At 52.9% G+C, this 17,459-nt stretch overlaps 2 protein-coding genes across 2 annotated transcripts in view; one reads left to right on the top strand and one right to left on the bottom strand.

The window, feature by feature from the left end:
• The first annotated feature begins 348 nt into the window (after positions 1 to 348).
• Positions 349 to 13,190, top strand: LOC102829277 (negative elongation factor D-like). The gene is made up of 15 exons (XM_006839144.1): positions 349 to 501; positions 5,434 to 5,549; positions 5,714 to 5,823; positions 6,485 to 6,594; positions 7,720 to 7,827; positions 8,289 to 8,441; positions 8,622 to 8,752; positions 9,825 to 9,990; positions 10,466 to 10,600; positions 11,208 to 11,347; positions 11,980 to 12,094; positions 12,366 to 12,461; positions 12,547 to 12,687; positions 12,938 to 13,067; positions 13,156 to 13,190. The coding sequence occupies exons 1-15, from the start codon at positions 415 to 417 to the stop codon at positions 13,188 to 13,190; spliced, it is 1,773 nt and encodes a 590-aa protein (XP_006839207.1). The 5' UTR covers positions 349 to 414.
• A 1,048-nt stretch (positions 13,191 to 14,238) lies between these two features.
• CTSZ (cathepsin Z) overlaps positions 14,239 to 17,459 on the bottom strand; it is a 10,185-nt gene continuing 6,964 nt past the window's right edge. The window contains exons 5-6 of the mRNA XM_006839143.1: positions 15,800 to 15,962; positions 14,239 to 14,349 (exon numbers count right to left, since the gene is read on the bottom strand). Of these exons, the coding sequence (XP_006839206.1) occupies positions 14,239 to 14,349; positions 15,800 to 15,962 (274 nt within the window). The remainder of the gene's footprint in view (positions 14,350 to 15,799; positions 15,963 to 17,459) is intronic.

Here is a 17,459-nt window from a genome sequence, read left to right as displayed (position 1 = left end):
CCGTGAAGATCACATCATAGGACACTCTGTGGGGCTTTGATACAATGTTCAGTAGTGAAGAAACTACCACTGCAAGAGTCAAAAGTGAAGAAAGGGAAGAACTGGAATTGAACATAGGCCAGTCTGAGTCCCGTTCTAAACTTCTACTGGAATTAAAGTCTCCAGGACCCAGGCAAACTCCAAGTAGAAGGTCCCTGGGCCCGGAGTACCGCCCCAGCATGCTCTGGCTAACTCGGAGCTACAATTAAGCGATCCGCAGCCCCGGGTCCTGACTAAAGCCCAGCGGCCCCGCCCCTGCCACAGGCCCCGCCCCTCAATCCGGAGCCAGGCGCGCGGCCGCGGGGGGCGGGGCCGCGCGTGCGCTCGCCCGTCCGTCCCCGTCGCACGCATGCGCAGCGCTCGCTCGTGGAGAGTATGGCGGGGGCCGCTCCGGGCGCCATCTCCGAAGAGGACTACTTCGGGAACGCCGCCGAGTGGGGCGACGAGGCGGACGGCGGCCAGGTGAGGGGGGGAGCCCCCCGACGAGGACTGCTCGTGTCCGTCGCTGGCGGGCCGGTCCGCGTGGTCACCGAGTGGTTCAAGCACAGCCCGCTCCGTCGGCCACACCCCCGGCTACCGGGCCTGGCCGCCCCCCACACGCCACTGCCCCCCAAGGGCCCTCCGTCCCCGCACTTCACTTCCAGGGGGACCGGGGAGGCTCCTGCAGCGCGTCTGCCTCAGTTTCCCCGGGTTACGCATGACACCACGTGACCACTCCTGCGGGCCCGGCGCAGCGCAGGCTCCAACTCAGAGGGCGGGACCGAGAGGCTCCCGGGTCCTTAACAAAATGCAGATTCCGAAACTCCCTGTCAGCATTCTGCAGAACAGTACAACTTTGGCGTTCGTACATGACTGGCACTTGGGCCGGGGCGGACTTGGCTTTGGGGTGGGTGCAGCAGGTCAGTCCTGGTTCCCTTAGAGCCACCAACCCCCCACGTGACAGAGACTGCCCACAGGGTCCCTGTTAGCAGCCAGGTGCTTGACCGTCGCGCCACCAGGGCCATTGTCCCCTAGGGATTTAAAGCATAGACGTGGTTCTCGCGTCAAGACTCACAATGAGGACTGTGCTTCCAGCGTCTCACCCCTCTTTGCCCCCGAGTCTCTGGTGGTGGTGGTGGTTATGTGCCATGGAGTCGGTTCCGACTCAGCGACCTTGGACAGGGTTTCCGAGGCTCTAAATGTTTACGGGAGCACAAAGCCTCATCTTTCTCCCATGGAACTGGTAGTTTCGAACTGCTGACCTTGCGGTTCGCAGTCTGATTCGTAACCAATTCGCTACCAGAGCTCCCTCCGAGACTCGAGTGGAACCTGGGAATTGCTCTTGTTCGTAAGGATCCCAATGATGAGTTCACCTTTGGGAAATACAGTTTGATTTCAACTTAGGATACATTTGAGTTAGGATAAACGGCACTCCCACCAGAGATTTTTGAGTGTGTTTTTGTGGCATTTTAAGATAAGCACTTGACCTAAGTTTGGTTTGAACCACAAGTTTGATGGTTCGAACTCACCAGCCTCTTTGCTATACAGGGTCGCATGAGTCGGAACCAACTCGGTGGCAGTTGCCAACAATCATTAGTAATACGGGAGTTGGCAGCCGTGTTGCAGCCTGCAATTTGCTGATGTTATCTGTGATTCTCATTGCCCTTGCTTGGTAAGTGCCATGGAGTGGATTCCTACTGAATGCCCTGTGTAGGGTTTCCAAGGAGTGGCTAGTGAGTTTGAACTGCCAGCTTTGTGGTTCAAGCCGACCTTGCAGTCCAGTGCTTTATCCCACAGTTCTAGACCAGGACTGATGGCTCTTGCCAACCCCCAGAGACAAAGATCAGATTTATAAAGATAGAGACAATGAAAGGCAATAAAATAAAAACAAACCCCACCAAACAACACAGAAAATGATGTACTTGACTTAACGGTCAGAACCAGTTTATAAAAGACTCATGGGAACAGTGCCCTAGGTAAGTCAGGGACTGTCTCTATTGATTGAGTGACTCTTTTGAAGGAAGGATGAATTGCGGTTGTCATCACTGGAAGCCGGTGGTGGTGGGACAAAGATGGAAGGATGTGTGGTGTGAACCTAGAGCTAAAATGTCGTCGATACAGTAACAGGACATACACAGTAGGGAGCAAGTTCCTGGAAGCCTTCCGCCGAAGAGTGACATCTTTGAGTTAAGGGCAGGGGCAGCATGAGAGGTTCATTCCACAAAAGGGGAGCAATTAAGAGTGTGTATCCACTAAGGTCTTTAGAGCCTGGGGTGCAGGGGGCCTTCCTGCATTATTTCGTTCCACAACCAAGAAAGTGAGACACAGACTTGGTGACCCGCCCGAGGTCACTGAACTTATAAATGGGGGTGTGAGGCTCCAAACCCACACCCTCTCCGTTGCCACTTGGTCCAAGCGAGAGAAACATAGGGTTTTAGTGCTGGTTTGATTGAGGCATCCTGGTCAGTGTCCTGTTGGCACATGGAGCCATCAGGTCAGAGTGTTAGAACTGGGGCATGTCTTCAGGGTCAGCTAATCCGGTGGCTCACTGAAGACAGCGCACGACAAACTTACCTGAGCTTACCCAGGTGAGAGGGGCAGAGCAGCGTCAGGGCCCCGCTGAGAGAGAGCTTTCCTTGGGATCCTCCCCACTCCCCTCCATTTGGCTCGTTGGTCCTCGTGGACCTCTCCTTGATGAGAGATGGCCCTGGGTTCAGTTCACATGCAGAGTCTGCGTGGAGGAGGGAGAAGGCGTCCAGGCAGGTGGGAGGGGGCATGACTCGAGCTGAATTCCGAAAGGCAGTGGTAGGCCAGTTTTTGTCTCGCATTGTGCACGGGACTCCATGTCCCTCCTTGGAGGCCAGCTGATGTGTAAGGTGTTGACTGGGATGTAGGGCTCAGAAGCCAAGAGCTGCGGAATTGCAGATCGCTCAGTCTGGCAATAAAGGAGTGTGGGTACTGTCTCAGACATGCAGAGGCTAAAGAACTGGAGGCGAATGTGGAGAAGGGGCCGGACTGCCTGGATGTGTGCCAGAGAGACTTGATGGTAGGACCAGATGGGGGGGTGGGGGAGGAGAACTGAGGGTGGAGTGCCCTTTCTGGCCTCAGGGTAGCAGGTCAGTGATGGAATCCTGTATTAAAACAAGGCTGTAGGAAGAAGAGCTGTCTTCAGGGTTGAGATGGGGCTGGTTTTGAACCCAGTGACTTTGGAATACTAGCAGAACATCCAAGTCGAAATGCAAATAGACTGTTAATACTTGAGTTTGGAGCCCAGGAGAGAGGCCCAGGCTCAGCTCTAGGTTTATGAGCAGGGAGCTTGTCCAAGAGAAGATGTGATGGTGGTCAGAAAGTCCAAACATGGCAGATGAGTCACTGGGGGGAACCTTGCTCAAGGCTCCCCCCAAATGTGGTCTGGTAGGAGACACCCAGTCTCCCCATGAAGGCACCATACTTCATCTGCTCCCAAAGCCCCTGGTTTGGCACCCCACGTCTCTGCATCTTTGCGTCTCAGCACTGTTCTGGTTGTGTTTTTAAGACAATCCACGGCTTGTTCAGTATTCTTTTTTCAGAATGGTAGACTAGACCACGGATGGGCAAGCTTTTGTGACAAGGACCAGAGGTAAATATTTTAGGCTGTGCAGGTCTCTGTGGCAGCTACTCACCTGTGCTGCAGAAATGGGGAAGCATTGTGGTGGGGGTGGTTAGGTGCCGTGGCATGGTTTCTGACTCACAGCAACCCCTCCGTACAACAGAACGAGATAGTGCCCAGTCTGTGCCTTCCTCATGGTTGTTGCTCTGTTTGAGCCCATTGTTGGAGCCACTGTGTCAGTCCATCTCATTGAGAGTCTGCTTCTTTTTCACTGACCCTCCACTTTACCCAGTATGATCTGGTCCCTCCTGATGACATGTCCAGAGTACAGGAGACAAAGCCTGGTCGTGCCTTGTTCTAAGCAGCATTCTAGTTGTACTTCTGAGACCCATGTGTTTGTTCTCGCAGCCCATGGTATATTGAAGAATCTTCGCCAGCACTGTAATTCAAATGCATCCATTCTTCGTTCTTCCTTACTCATTGCCCAGTGTTTGTATATATATGTTGTTAGGGGTTCCAACTTCCAACAGCTTTGTATAGAACAAAACACTTCCCAGTCCCGAGTCATCCTCAGAATTGTGTTTGAACCCATTGTAATAATAGGAAACTTCTCCTTTATTGGTGTGGCATTATGGCATAAAGCACTGGACCCGCAAGGTCAGTTTGAACCACAAGGTCTGTGGTTCAAATTCACCAACTACTCCTTGGAAACCCTATACATGGTCACTTGAGTCGGAACTGACTTGATGACACTTCACAACAAGAATACTTTATCAAGCATGATGTCCTTCTCCAGGGATTAGCCCCTCCTGTTAACATGTCCAAAGTACAAGAGACCAAGTCTCTAATCCTGCCTTCTAAGGAACGTTCTGGCTCTACCTCTTCCAACACAGATTTGTTGGTTCTTCTGGCAGTCCATGGAACTTTCTGTATTCTTTGCCAGTACCCTAATTCAGATGCATTAATTCTTCAGTTGTATTTATTTGTTGTCCAGCTTTCACATGCATCTAAGACAATTGAAAAGCTCATGGCTTGGGTCAGGTGCTCCTTAATCCTCAAAGTGACGTCTTTGCTCTTTAAAACTGACAGGTTTTTTGCAGCAGATTTACCACTTGATTTCTTGTTTGCCGCTTCCATTAGCTTTGATTTTGAATCCAAGTCAAATGAAATCCTTGACAAGTTTGATCTTTTCCCTAATTATCATGATGTCATTTACTGGTTGAGTTGTGATGATTGACATAATAGTAGAATGGGTGTGGCTGTGTTCTGATAAAACTTTCTTAACAAAATTTGGGAGGAATGGAGTTGCCCCTGGGTTGTAGTTTGCTGATCCCTGACCCAGTTCTTACTCCATTCTCCTAGAGTAAGTCCTGTCTTCCTCCATAGTCTGAACAACTTGGATGGACAAAGCCATGTCTTGTCCAGTTTTCTTATGTCTCTGGTGACAGCACAGTGTTTAGTACATAGTAAAGGTACACAGATCGATGCCAGTGTTGGAGCTGGACAGTGCCCGTCCACTCCCTGAACTGGTTGTGGAAGTCACATGAGGAGTGTGTGTGTGAGACTTGAGAAACAGACCAGGGGACATGGTTTCCAGTAGGAACCAGAAGCCCTGCTGGTGTCATGTGAGGGACTCAGCTCTAACTGAGACGGGGTGCTCTGCCCCTGCAAAGATGACGGCCTCGGAAACCCAAAGGGGTACCTCTGCTCTGTCACATGAGCGCGTCCTGTGTACGACTGAGCTCTCTAGTCCCGGCGACAAGGCGAGCTCGCTGCAGGATGCTTGTCTTGGTGAGAGAGGCCTGTCTCACGGCATGTCCCCACAGCAGGAGGAGGACGACGGGGAGGGAGAAGATGACGCTGAGGTCCAGCAGGAGTGTCTGCACAAATTCTCCACGCGGGATTACATAATGGAACCGTCCATCTTCAACACACTGAAGAGGTCCGTGGCCTCACTGGGCTGTGTGGGGAGGAAACTTGCTCTATGTCTAAGTAAGAGTACCATGATGTTGGGAGGAAGGCATCTAGGGGCCCCCCTTAAACGTCTCCCTAACCTACCTGTCTCCCTCCTGGCACCGGCCTGAGCTCCTATGTCGATTTCTCTAGGTATTTTCAGGCGGGCGGCTCTCCCGAGAACGTGATCCAGCTTCTCTCAGAGAACTACACAGCCGTGGCCCAGACGGTGAACCTGCTGGCTGAGTGGCTCATCCAGACAGGTGTGGCGGGGGGTCAGCGCCCCTGCTTGTCAGTTGGGCTTCTCTGGTGTCCTGGCACGTGAGGCCTGAGTACGTCAACTGCTTACCCAGCTACTTTGGCTTGGTTCGCTTGGTTCAGTAGTTGAGGTTCACAGAGGGCCTGAGAACACGAGTCTTTCTGGAGCTGTTTTCTGTGCCGTGGCGGGGAACCACAGGATGAGACGGTGTATGTTCAGTGTGCCGTTTTCAGGAGCTGTGTTGTGGCCTGCGGTAAATGAGGGTAATTTAGGGCCGGGTGTGATTACGGCTTTGAGCTAATATGATCAAAGTAGAGTCTTATTGGGAATCCAGTGAGTGGGTGCAGTGACATCATCCTAACAAGGCCTGCCTCCTAGCTCCGAGAAGCTGTAACACTGGCTGGCCTCTGCCCGTGCCCACTTGTGGGCCTGTGATTCCTCTGCCTGCTTTGCCCATTTGTCTTTGGGGAGGTTTTCTCTGTGTACCCTGGGTCTTCTCTCTGCCTGTAATCGGTCAGTCTTCCTTTCCATGCACGCTCCAATGGCCTAACGAGAAGCCACTTTGGAGCCTCACATTCCCACGTAGGACGTCGACCAACCCTGTGTCTCATGCTCCAGGGAGCTGAGGGCGGCCCTTTCCCCATCTCACCTGTGTCACCCTCTAGGTGTGGAGCCTGTACAGGTTCAGGAGACGGTGGAGAACCACTTGAAGAGTTTACTCATCAAACATTTCGACCCCCGCAAAGCAGATTCTATTTTTACTGAAGAAGGCGAGGTAAGGGACATCTTCTTTCGCCACTTCCTGGTCCCAGTGCGGCATGTCGTGTCAGTACAAACAACGTGGTCCTGCCATCAGCTGGGAACAGAAACTGCACAGAGCCCCCCGGCCCCCCCTTGGTCAGGTAGTGAGAGCCCATGTATGGAGGTGGGCTGGAGGAGCAGCCGGCGGCCACCCTCCCTCCCCACTGATGTGAGGGAGAGACGTGCATTCTGGGCCCTTGTGAAGGCGGGGGAGATTCCCCCAGGAGCGTCCTGAGGGGCAGGAGAGAGTCTTGGGCTGCAGTGTGGCTCTGGGGAAGGGTCTGCAGGGCGGTGGGGTCTTCATGCCCCAGGCTCCATCATGGATCCGTGTCCTCTAGGTCTCAGCTTGTGGAAAGCCTGACTCTGTCAGAGGCAGGACTGTGGACTGGGCTGAGCACTGGACCCTCAGTCTTGGGCTGGGAGGTCATGTCTGTCACCTGTGGTGATGGGCAAACTAGCTGCACTGTCTCAGTGAGCCCTTGTCATGGAGAGCATTCCGGTCATCTCCATGAATCTGGATCCAATGGGAAATTGCAGACCATAATTTCAAACTCTCATGGACTCCAAACTTCCTGGAACCATGGAGAGTGAGAGAACTTCAGAAACTATTGCCCTGAGTTCATCTTTAAACCTTAAACCAAGCAGTAGTGTAAGCATTGTGTTACCATAGTAGCTGGAAGGATTCCGTAGAAATTTAGGGAGCAGTGAGATGGACCATCTGGGAAAGGAGGAGACTGGGGGGTGGGTGAGGGGTGAGGTTGGTGTCTGGATTGTACATGAAGGAATTGTTGAGTTGATGTCTGTTCTTTATATATTCTCAACAATAACAAGCTAAGGGTGTACAGCTGGACTGTGTGTGTGTGTGTGTGTACACACCACACACGGACTTCCAGGGGGCTCGCATCCACTCCTGGAAGTGCCATCTAGTCCCCTCACGTGGAGTCCGATCTTCTGAGATCCTTCAGGTGCCCAGACCCTCTTAACTCTGCCTCTTGGGATGGAGCCTAGGGGCTCATAGAGACCCTTCTAGCTGGAGCACGTGATGGTTGTTGGTTCTTAAGCAAACCCAGACCTGTCGTCTTGCTGTGTGTGTTGGCAGACCCCTGCGTGGCTTGAGCAGATGATTGCACACACCACGTGGAGAGACCTCTTCTACAAGCTGGCGGAAGCCCATCCCGACTGTCTGATGCTCAACTTCACAGTGAAGGTGAGCCGTGTGCTGGGCTCTGAGAGCAGGGCCGTGTTTGGGCACCGGGCTACTCGTGCTGGGCTCGGAGAGCAGGGCCGTGTTTGGGGACCGGGCTCCTCTTGCTGGGCTCTGAGAGCAGGGCCGTGTTTGGGGACCGGGTTCCTCGTGCTGGGCTCAGAGAGCAGGGCCATGTTTGGGCACTGGGCTCCCAAGAGCAGGGCCATGTTTGGGGACTGGGCTCCTCGGAAGGCTGCATCTGCATTTAGCTCCCAGTTGTCACCTGCTCTTTGGTGCTCAGTCTGTGTCTTGGGCTGCATTTGGGCAGGAGCGTGCTACCGCTGTGTTCTGAGACAGGCCTGTTGGGAGGCCGGCTTTCACTCATGAAGAGCCTAGGGGCAGCCCAGCCAGCCCGGCTCCCACATCTAGTTAGCTGTCTCTGGATAGTGCGGCCTCTCAGTGAACTCCCCTGTGTGCCCTAGCTGATATCGGACGCCGGGTACCAAGGGGAGATCACCAGTGTGTCCACAGCCTGCCAGCAGCTCGAGGTGTTTTCCCGAGTGCTCCGCACCTCCCTGGCCACCATCTTGGATGGAGGAGAAGAAAACCTGGAGAAAAACCTCCCTGAGTTTGCTGTGAGTGCTTCGCCCTGGGGCCTTGAGGGGGGCGGCTAGGCGGGGCTGGGGTGGGGCTCCCTCTGTGGTGAGTCTCCAGGCCAGAAGGACCCTTGGAGAGATGCTCACTTGGGGGGGGAGGTGGTGAGCCGCACGAGTGCACACACACACACACTTCCCCCCACCCCCCTGCCTTTTCAGAAGATGGTATGCCATGGAGAGCACACGTACCTGTTTGCTCAGGCCATGATGTCGGTGCTGGCCCGGGAGGAGCAGGGCGGCTCGGCAGTGCGCAGGGTCGCCCAGGAAGTGCAGCGCTGTGCTCAGGAGAAGTGAGCCCTCCCCTTCCCCGTCCACCACACCCAACATCCTTGCATCTGGGAGCCCGGGAGTCAGGTGGCTTTTAGCTGCTGGGGAAAGCTTGCTTGTTGAAGTGTTGCTTTGAGGAACCTTTGGTGAAGTGCTTGGTTAGTCTTCAGTTCACTGGATTCAGACATCTGCCTTTTCATATATTGGGACTCATCAGTGCGAAGTAAGAGTCCTAATATCATGACCTCATTGTTACCTGTGTTCACACATTGTTACAGCAACAAGTGAGGTCGGTGCAGGGCCAGACCGTGCTTCCCTGTGTTATGCGTGGGGTTGCTGTAAACGTGTCTGACTGATATCACAAACCCGCATGAGCTCAACTGGGAACCACTGTTGTGAGTGCTACCGAGACAGTTCTGACTCATAGTGGCCCGATTGAGGACAAAGCAGAGCTGGCCCATAAGGGTTCCCGGGCTGTAATATTTCTGGGAGCACTTTGCCACGTTCTTCTCCCAAGGAGCCATTGATCTTCAGTTAGCAACTGTGCACTAAGTTGTGCTACTGGCTCCATTTTCTGTTATTAGCAGAGTCTTCATTGCTGTCGTAGTTAGGTGCTGTCTAGTTGGTTCCGACTCATAGCCATCCTGGAGAGGGTTTCTGAGGAGCGGCTGGTGGGTTTGAACCGCCGACCTTGTGGTTCACAGTCCAGTGTGGATCCACCAGCAGTCCAGTGGAGTCGTAATAAGATGTTTAAAAGTCTGCGGTGCCTTTGATGGAGTCTGTAAGCTCTGTTGGAGCCCTGGTGTGGCGCTGTGGGTTAATGCGCCAGACTGCAAAGCCATTTGAACTGCAAGGTTCAAGCTCACCAGCAGCTCCTTGGAAACCCTATACAGGGTCGCTATGGGTCAGAACCAACTCGACAGCACTTCACAACACCAACAAGCTGTGTTAAATCACTGGTTCCTAGTTGGCTATTCCTGGGTCAGCTAGTGACAGAAAAATGAAAACCGAGGGGCCCAGCCAGCAGCTCAGAGCAGCACAGGCCAAGCCGGGAAAGGGCTCCTTCCACCGTGATGGTGTGTGTGGCTGTCACAGGGGCCACGACGCAAGTCAGATCACGCTGGCCTTGGGCACAGCCGCCTCCTACCCGCGGGCGTGCCAGGCCCTGGGAGCCATGCTGTCCAAAGGCGCCCTGAACCCAGCTGACATCACTGTCCTCTTCAAGATGTTCACTAGCATGGACCCGCCGCCTGTGGAGCTGGTGAGTCACTCCGCCCTCCTCCACAATCGGGGCAAATATGAAGGTAGCAGAACGGTGGTGGGTTTTATAGTCATCACGTGGCCCCCCAGTGACGTTCTTACATGTATCATGCCCAGCCGTTACCATTGTTGTCAAGAAGTGCCGTCTAGTCAGTTCCGCCTCACAGTGGTCCTGTATAGGGTTTCCGAGGAACCACTGCTGGCCTTGTGGTTCATAGTCCAGTGCTGACCTTACAGCGCTGTAGCGAGACTCCAGTACCTATTCTCAGAATTTCCATCACTCTTCACGGAAGCTCAGTGTCCCCTTTGTATCAGGTCTTCTCTCCCCCAACGGAGGATCATTGTTGGGATGGGCAGGGCTGTTGGGAACGTGCATGTCCCTCTGCTGCCTTTCCACGGTCCTTGCAGCCCTGAGGCACTGAACACAGAGCCCAGCCAGGGCTGGCTGTCCAGACTCCGTGGCTCTGTCTCTGCAGATCCGCGTGCCGGCCTTCTTGGACCTGTTCATGCAGTCCCTCTTCAAACCGGGGGCCAGGATCAACCAGGACCACAAGCACAAGTACATCCACATCCTGGCCTACGCAGCAAGTGTGCTGGAGACCTGGAAGAAGGTACTTGTGGTAAAGAGCCGTCGAGTCGGTTCTGACTCTTAGTGACCTTATATTGGGTTTCTGAGAAGTGGCTGGTGAGCTTGAGCCACTGACCTTGCCGTCCAGCACATTAACCCGCATCGCCACACTAGGAATTCAGAAGAAGCCACTAGCAGGGTAGAAAGTGTGTATTTGGGAGTTTGGGGACTGTAAGAAGGCCTGAGTCCATGGAGAGTCACGATGAATAGGAATGTGTGGGGACGGTAGTAGTAACCAGTCAACAGTACTAGGTAAAGCCACAGGCAGATGCCATGGCTACTGGGTTTTCATTCCTAGACACTCTGGGTCTGTGATGTCAATGAAGTTGAGTCCTGGCATCAGAGAGGGAGATGGGCTTGCTCAGTGCCCAGGCCCAAGCCCACTACCGTCAAGTGGATTTCCACTCATAGTGACCCCACAGGACCGAGGAGAGCCCCAGACTGGAGGCCTGCACAGAAGCACACAGCCTCACTCTTCTCCCATGGAGCAGCTGCTGGCTTCAAACCACTGAGCTCTGCGTTAGCAGCCCAGGGGGACCCCTGCCCACAGGTGTGTGCTCCGCCTGGCGCTGACTGTGGGTGTGTTTCAGAACAAGCGAGTCAGCATCAACAAGGATGAGCTGAAGTCTACCTCGAAAGCTGTTGAGACCGTCCACAAGTTGTGCTGCAATGAGAACAAAGGGGCCTCGGAGCTGGTGGCCGAGCTGAGCACACTCTACCAGTGTATCAGGTGAGCAGAGGGCACGAGGGGGCAGAGGACGAGGTGTGGGTGTTCCTACTGACAGAACCTAACACCTCAGAGGGCCTTAGGCATTATAGTGTGCTTACATGTTCAAATGTGCAGGGAGAATGTTCATGGTTCCACCGCAGGTGTACCCTCACAAATAGGACTAGATCAGAGGAAGAGCAACCAGAATTGCAGATCCGTGTGAAGGAACAGGGGGATTATTTATAGTGTGAGTCTGATGAAACTTTGCTGAGCCGGGGCTGCTGTGTGCTTGTGTGTTAGGTCAGTAGATGTTCCATGTAAACACTACAGTGTGTGCTCAGGTATTCAAACTTTTCTCCTCTTCGCTTATACGAGGGACAAAAAGCACTTAGGGACCAAGAAGGTAAAGTCAGTGCACCAAGCCCACTGAGGGTTTGCATCAACTATCTGTTCTTGGGAGTCAGTAAAGTGGTCTCAAGTGACCAGCGGCTAATTGAATTCAGGTTCTTTGGGGACGATAGTGTTACTAGACTGTGTTGACTGGAAAGGCGTGTGCTTGTGTGCATGGCAGCCTTCCTGCCCCGTGCTCCATCAGCCTGGGCCATACCATTTCCATGGCTGAGGGACGCAGCGTTTTGCCTTGGGCACTACAGGTTCCCAGTGGTGGCCATGGGTGTCCTGAAGTGGGTGGACTGGACAGTGTCAGAACCAAGGTACTTTCAGCTGCAGACGGACCACACCCCCGTCCACCTGGCGCTGCTGGATGAGGTAGGTGAGCGGTGGGGCATCCGCAGTGCCCTCTGTGTGTGCACTGGTTAGCCAGGTGTTGCCAGTGTGGCCATTGCACCCAAAATAAGCATTTTCTTCTGAACGAACTAGTTTCACTGTCTGTCAGTGTCTCGGATTTCACCAAGAGTTTCTGAAAGGATGAGGAACATCCTGAACACTGACCCGTTCTGGGCAGGGGTCTCAGGGCCATCTGGCTTGTGCCCTGAGGGTTGAGGCTCCCTGCTCAGCCACACTCCCGGCCTCTTTGTAGATCAGCACCTGCCACCAGCTCCTACACCCCCAGGTTCTGCAGCTGCTGGTCAAGCTCTTTGAGACCGAGCACTCCCAGCTGGATGTGATGGAGCAGGTGCGCGGGGGAGCCCCAAGGCTGCTGGGGGGCTGGGGGTCCGGGTACCGCTCTAGCAGCTTTCCGCCTCCCCGCATGCCTGTAGCTTGAGTTGAAGAAGACGCTCCTGGACAGGATGGTTCACCTGCTGAGCCGGGGCTGCGTCCTGCCCGTGGTTAGCTACATCCGCAAGTGTCTGGAGAAGCTTGATACAGACATCTCCCTCATCCGCTACTTTGTCACTGAGGTCAGCACTGCACTCGTTCAGTGTCACGGGTGTGAGGCACGTACTTTCTGACTGCCGTGGGGGCAGTGAGCCCTGTTTACCCAGCCTGAGCGCAGCGCCCACCCTGTCATTGGTTCCTGGGGTCTTGGAGTTTGAGGCAGCATAGCCACCTGGGAAGCCCAAGAAGGGGGTGGGCAGTTCTCTCCCTGCGGCTGCTGCCCGCACAGCCTGCTGCGGGAAAAGGAGCAGCTGAGCACCCCCTGGCCCCTAGGTGCTGGACGTCATCGCGCCTCCGTACACCTCCGACTTTGTGCAGCTCTTCCTCCCCATCCTGGAGAATGACAGCATTGCGGGCACCATCAAGACTGAAGGCGAGCATGACCCTGTCACGGAATTCATAGGTAAGGCTGTGGCACATGTGCTGTCCTCACCCTCAGCTACCGCCCTCACCTCCCGGTCCTAACCCGCTGACTTTTTCCCTGGGTACAGCTCACTGCAAATCCAACTTCATCATGGTGAACTGAGCAACGCTGGGCAGAACCATCGGGAGAAACCTGTCAGGAGACTGTGGTTGAACTCTGGGAGGAGGAAGGCAGCCCTCACCCACGCCCCTTCTCTTGTGCCATCTCCCTGGTGTGGGACGGGTACTTGTTCCTCACAGGACACCGGTGGGGGCGTGGTGAAAGGAACTGCCTTAAGGTTTCTGAAAAGCAAATCAGTACCTTGGTGTTTCATTGTAATTGCTATTGTTCAATTAAAGTGATTTAAAAGAAACAGCATCTGTTGGATTGAAGGTGTCTGTCTGGCTGTTCTACTCTGGCTTGTGTAAATGAGGCATGTGTGGGCCCAGCTGGTGTGAACAGGGGACACATGGACCCAGCTCCTGCATGAACGGGGATACGTGGTCCCAGGTGGTGTGAACAGGACATGCGGGCCCAGCTGGTGTGAATGAGGCATGTGCAGGCCCAGCTGGTGTGAACGGCACACGTGGGCCTGGCTCTTGTGGACAGGGGCACATGGTCCCAGCTGGTGTGAACAGGAGACACACAGGCCCAGCTCCTGTATGTACAAGGTACACATGGGCCCAACTTATGTGAACAAGGCATGTGCAGGTGCAGCGTGTGTGAACGGGACACACAGGCCTGGCTGGTGTGAATAATGGACACAAGACCAACTTGAGTGTGAAGGCTTTATTTGTCACTTGGGATCAAAAGTTGCCATCCCTCTTCCTGTTGATCCAGGATGAGCTAAGAACTGGTGATAAAGCTGAGCTAATTCCCAGGTAAATGCCACATTACCGACCACAGTTGCCAGACAGAGAACACAGCCACGTGCTGGAGAAAACCGCGGTCACACCAGCTCCTTCCTGTCCGCAGACCCCACCTTCCGCTCCGCAAACATTCCATCAGGTTTCAGCACTGTCCGCTTCAGGTTATAGGAACTCAGTCACCCCACACTCAGCCATGAGATACGTGGCTACCCCCAGTCCCTTCACACCAGGCAGTAGCAGCCCAGTGTGCCTACTGCCAGGACCCCAGTAGAGTCACAGAGCCACGTGCCTTCACCAAGGGCTCAGACGATGGGGTCCCCGAAAGCGCAGGACTTCTCGATGGCTAGGTTGTATAAGTTGCCCTTTCCGCCTTTGTAGGTGCTGGTGACAATTCTCATCCAGCCCCTCTCGCCCTGTTGGGAGACATGGGACCGTCAGGTGACCTCAGGGTTTCCTCCCTCTGAGACCCTACCACCTCTGCTTCCAACTCTCACCTCCACGTGGCTTCCTCAGCTGCCCCTTTGACCTTTCCCATGACCTCAACTCAGAAACATCACTTGGCTTAATATTTAACATGAGGGGTGGATGGCCCTGTTGCCAAAAGCTAATTCATGTGAAGAAGCATGTTGATTTTTTAAGACCGGATGACTTATCTCCCTATTAACAGCTCGCTTGGAGTCACTGCACATATAGGATTGGCATTTCATCACCCACGTTAAGCACTTTCCACAGTGCACCTGTCTGTGCCAATGCTGTTAATGGTTAGAACCAGGACTCAGAAATTCCACCCTGACAGCTAATTATCTCCCCTGAGTGTACGACCCAACTTGAAAGTACTTTTGAAAAAATGACACACAAGAATCTTGTCTATACGCAGGACAGCCAGAGACTGAGTGGACGTAACGGCTGAAACGTGACTGAAACCCTGAAAGGTCTCATTCTGCAGCCTGGGAAGGATCTGGCAAAGTCTGAAGACACTTGGTGTCACAACAGGGAGTGAGGCCGGGTGGTACAATGACTACTAACAGCCAGTGGTAGAGGCGCAGGACACTGCTGTTGGTAGTGCCGTCGAGTCGGTTCCGACCCATAGTGACCCTATATAGGGTTTCCAAGGAGCAGCTGGTGAGCTTGAAATGCCGACCTTGCGGTTCAAACTGACTGCAGTCCAGTGCCACACCAGGACTCCAGGACACTGTTAGATACCCTAAAATGCACAGGAAAGTCCCCCAACAGGGATTCCCAACCCAAAGTACAAGTACCCTGGTCGAGAGCCACCAGACCAGAGCAGGATGCCCCTCTCTCAGTGCTGGGGTTCCCAGCCATAAGGTCAACAGAAGTACTGAGATAGCATCGGCATTCTGCACGTGTGCTTTCGAAAGTGGTTACCCATGGGTTCTCCCCATTGACCCGAGAGGGTCAGAATTCTAGACTTGAGCTGAACAAAGTGGAGCCCTTACCCATTTCTCCCCATTGAACCCAGAGGGTCAGAATTCTAGACCTAAGCTGAAGAAAGTGGAGGCCTTAGCCGTGGTTCTCCCCACTGACGTGAGAGGACCAGAACTCTAGATGTGAACTGAAGAAAGGGAAGACCTCACCCATGATTCTCCCCGTTGACGTGTTTTTGTTGGTATGTGCCGTGGAGTTGGTTCCGACTTCATAGCAAACCTGTACATGGTTTCCAAGGCTGTAAATCTTTACAGGAGCAGAAAGCCTCATCTTTCTCCTGCGGAACAGCTGGTAGTTTCAAACTCCTGCCCCTGACGTCGGCAGCCCAATTCGTAACCACTATGCTACCAGAGCTCCTTCCATTGATGTGAGAGGACCAGAATTCTAGATGTGAGCTGAAGAAAGTGCAGTTCTTACCCATGGTTCTCCCCACGAGTTCCGGACAATCCAGTACTCAGTGCCATTGCTGACGCCCCAGCCAGCCACCGAGACGATGTGGTTTATGAAGGGCTCCTCCTTGTATTCCGCATAGATGCCGCCTGTGTACTTATCCATGCTCTCTGTCGCCATGATCCCGCAGCTAAGAGCAAGCAAAGAATACCATCATTAGATGTGATCTGATCCAATCACTCATCAATCCAATCCAGGTGACACACCAGATGGTTCTGGATAAACATTTGTTCTTACTGAGCAGTACCACCGAAGATCTCCACTGTGGGGCTTCAAAAAAATTCCTGGAGCTCACCCTTGGGACCCAATTTTCACTCAAGCAGTAGATAGGGGGGACAACACTATAGATAGGTATACAGGGGGGACAACACTAGGTATATAGGGAGGACAACACTAACAAGGTCTGCTCACCATGGAATGGTCAATCACTCAAAATCAAAAGGGCAACATTCTCCTAAGGACAAAGTTGAGAAGAAATAGGAAGGAGGGTGAAACAGAACCACAGGCAGGAAGCTGGATAACTGTTGTTGCCTGGAGGGGACTGAACTCATTGAGATGAAACAAAGTGTATGGTTTGTTGTATGTAAAACTGAAACTGATGATCTTGTCTGTAAACTCAACTCACATGAAAAAGTTAAGAAAAAAATGTATCTTTTGTGCAGTATTTCAGTAGCAATTTACTATTCTGTATAAAAATATTAACTGTAGTTAAACAAAACCCCTTTTCCTAAGCCCAGTTTACACGTATCCACACATGTACACAGGGTGAGGAATTTACTCAGTCTGCTAACGGCACTGGTCAGAGCTGTCATGATGGATGACCCAGTCACAGGGAAGCCGTGAGTCACAGTTTCATCTGCATGACCTAACAACATGTGTTCTTGTTTTCACTGCTGTTGATGTTCTTATACTTGCTGATTGTCACTGATTGGGTGTTTTAGCTACAATATTGTGGTCATCAGTACTTGTGAATTTACATCAAGACCTTTTTTTGAGAGTAAAATAATCATTAGGAAAAGGAGAAAAAACATTCCATTTTCCACAAACTTTTTGAAGCCCCCTCGTATATATTGTCAGATGCCATTGAGTCCGTTCCATCTGGCAAGCCACCTTGTGTCAGCATAGAACTGCCCCATAGGGTCTCCTGGGCCGTAATCTTTATGAAGGCCTGGTGGCACAATGGTCAAGTGCTTGGCTGCTAACTGAAAGGTCAGTGGTAGGAACAGGACAAAGATCTGCTTCCAGAAGTATTTTACAGCCTCGGCACACTATGGAGTACTTCTGCCCCGTCCTAAAGGGCCGCTGTGAGTAAAATGCATACAAGGGAGTTTCAAGAAGTTTTGGGGGATATGGAATTAAAAGGTAATGGAAGTTTCCCCACAAACATGTTTTAAGTCACTTGTTTATATGTATAAGGAATCCTGGTGTGGCTCTGTAGGATAAGCACTGAACTGCTAACCATAAAGTCAGTGGTTCAAGCCTACCAGCTGCTCCTGAGGAACCCTATACAGGGTCACGATGACTTGAAACCGGTAACACTTACCAAATACGTATGTTGTTAAGTGCCGTGGAGTCGGTTCCGACCCATAGCGACCCTGTACAGGGTTTCCAAGGCTGTAAATGTTTA

The sequence above is a fragment of the Chrysochloris asiatica genome, unplaced genomic scaffold (assembly GCF_000296735.1).
Source record: "Chrysochloris asiatica unplaced genomic scaffold, ChrAsi1.0 scaffold00023, whole genome shotgun sequence".
In the NCBI taxonomy this organism is placed as follows: Eukaryota; Metazoa; Chordata; class Mammalia; order Afrosoricida; family Chrysochloridae; genus Chrysochloris; species Chrysochloris asiatica.
The sequence above is the reverse complement of the archived record's forward strand: the minus strand, read 5'-3'. Positions and strand labels throughout refer to the sequence as shown.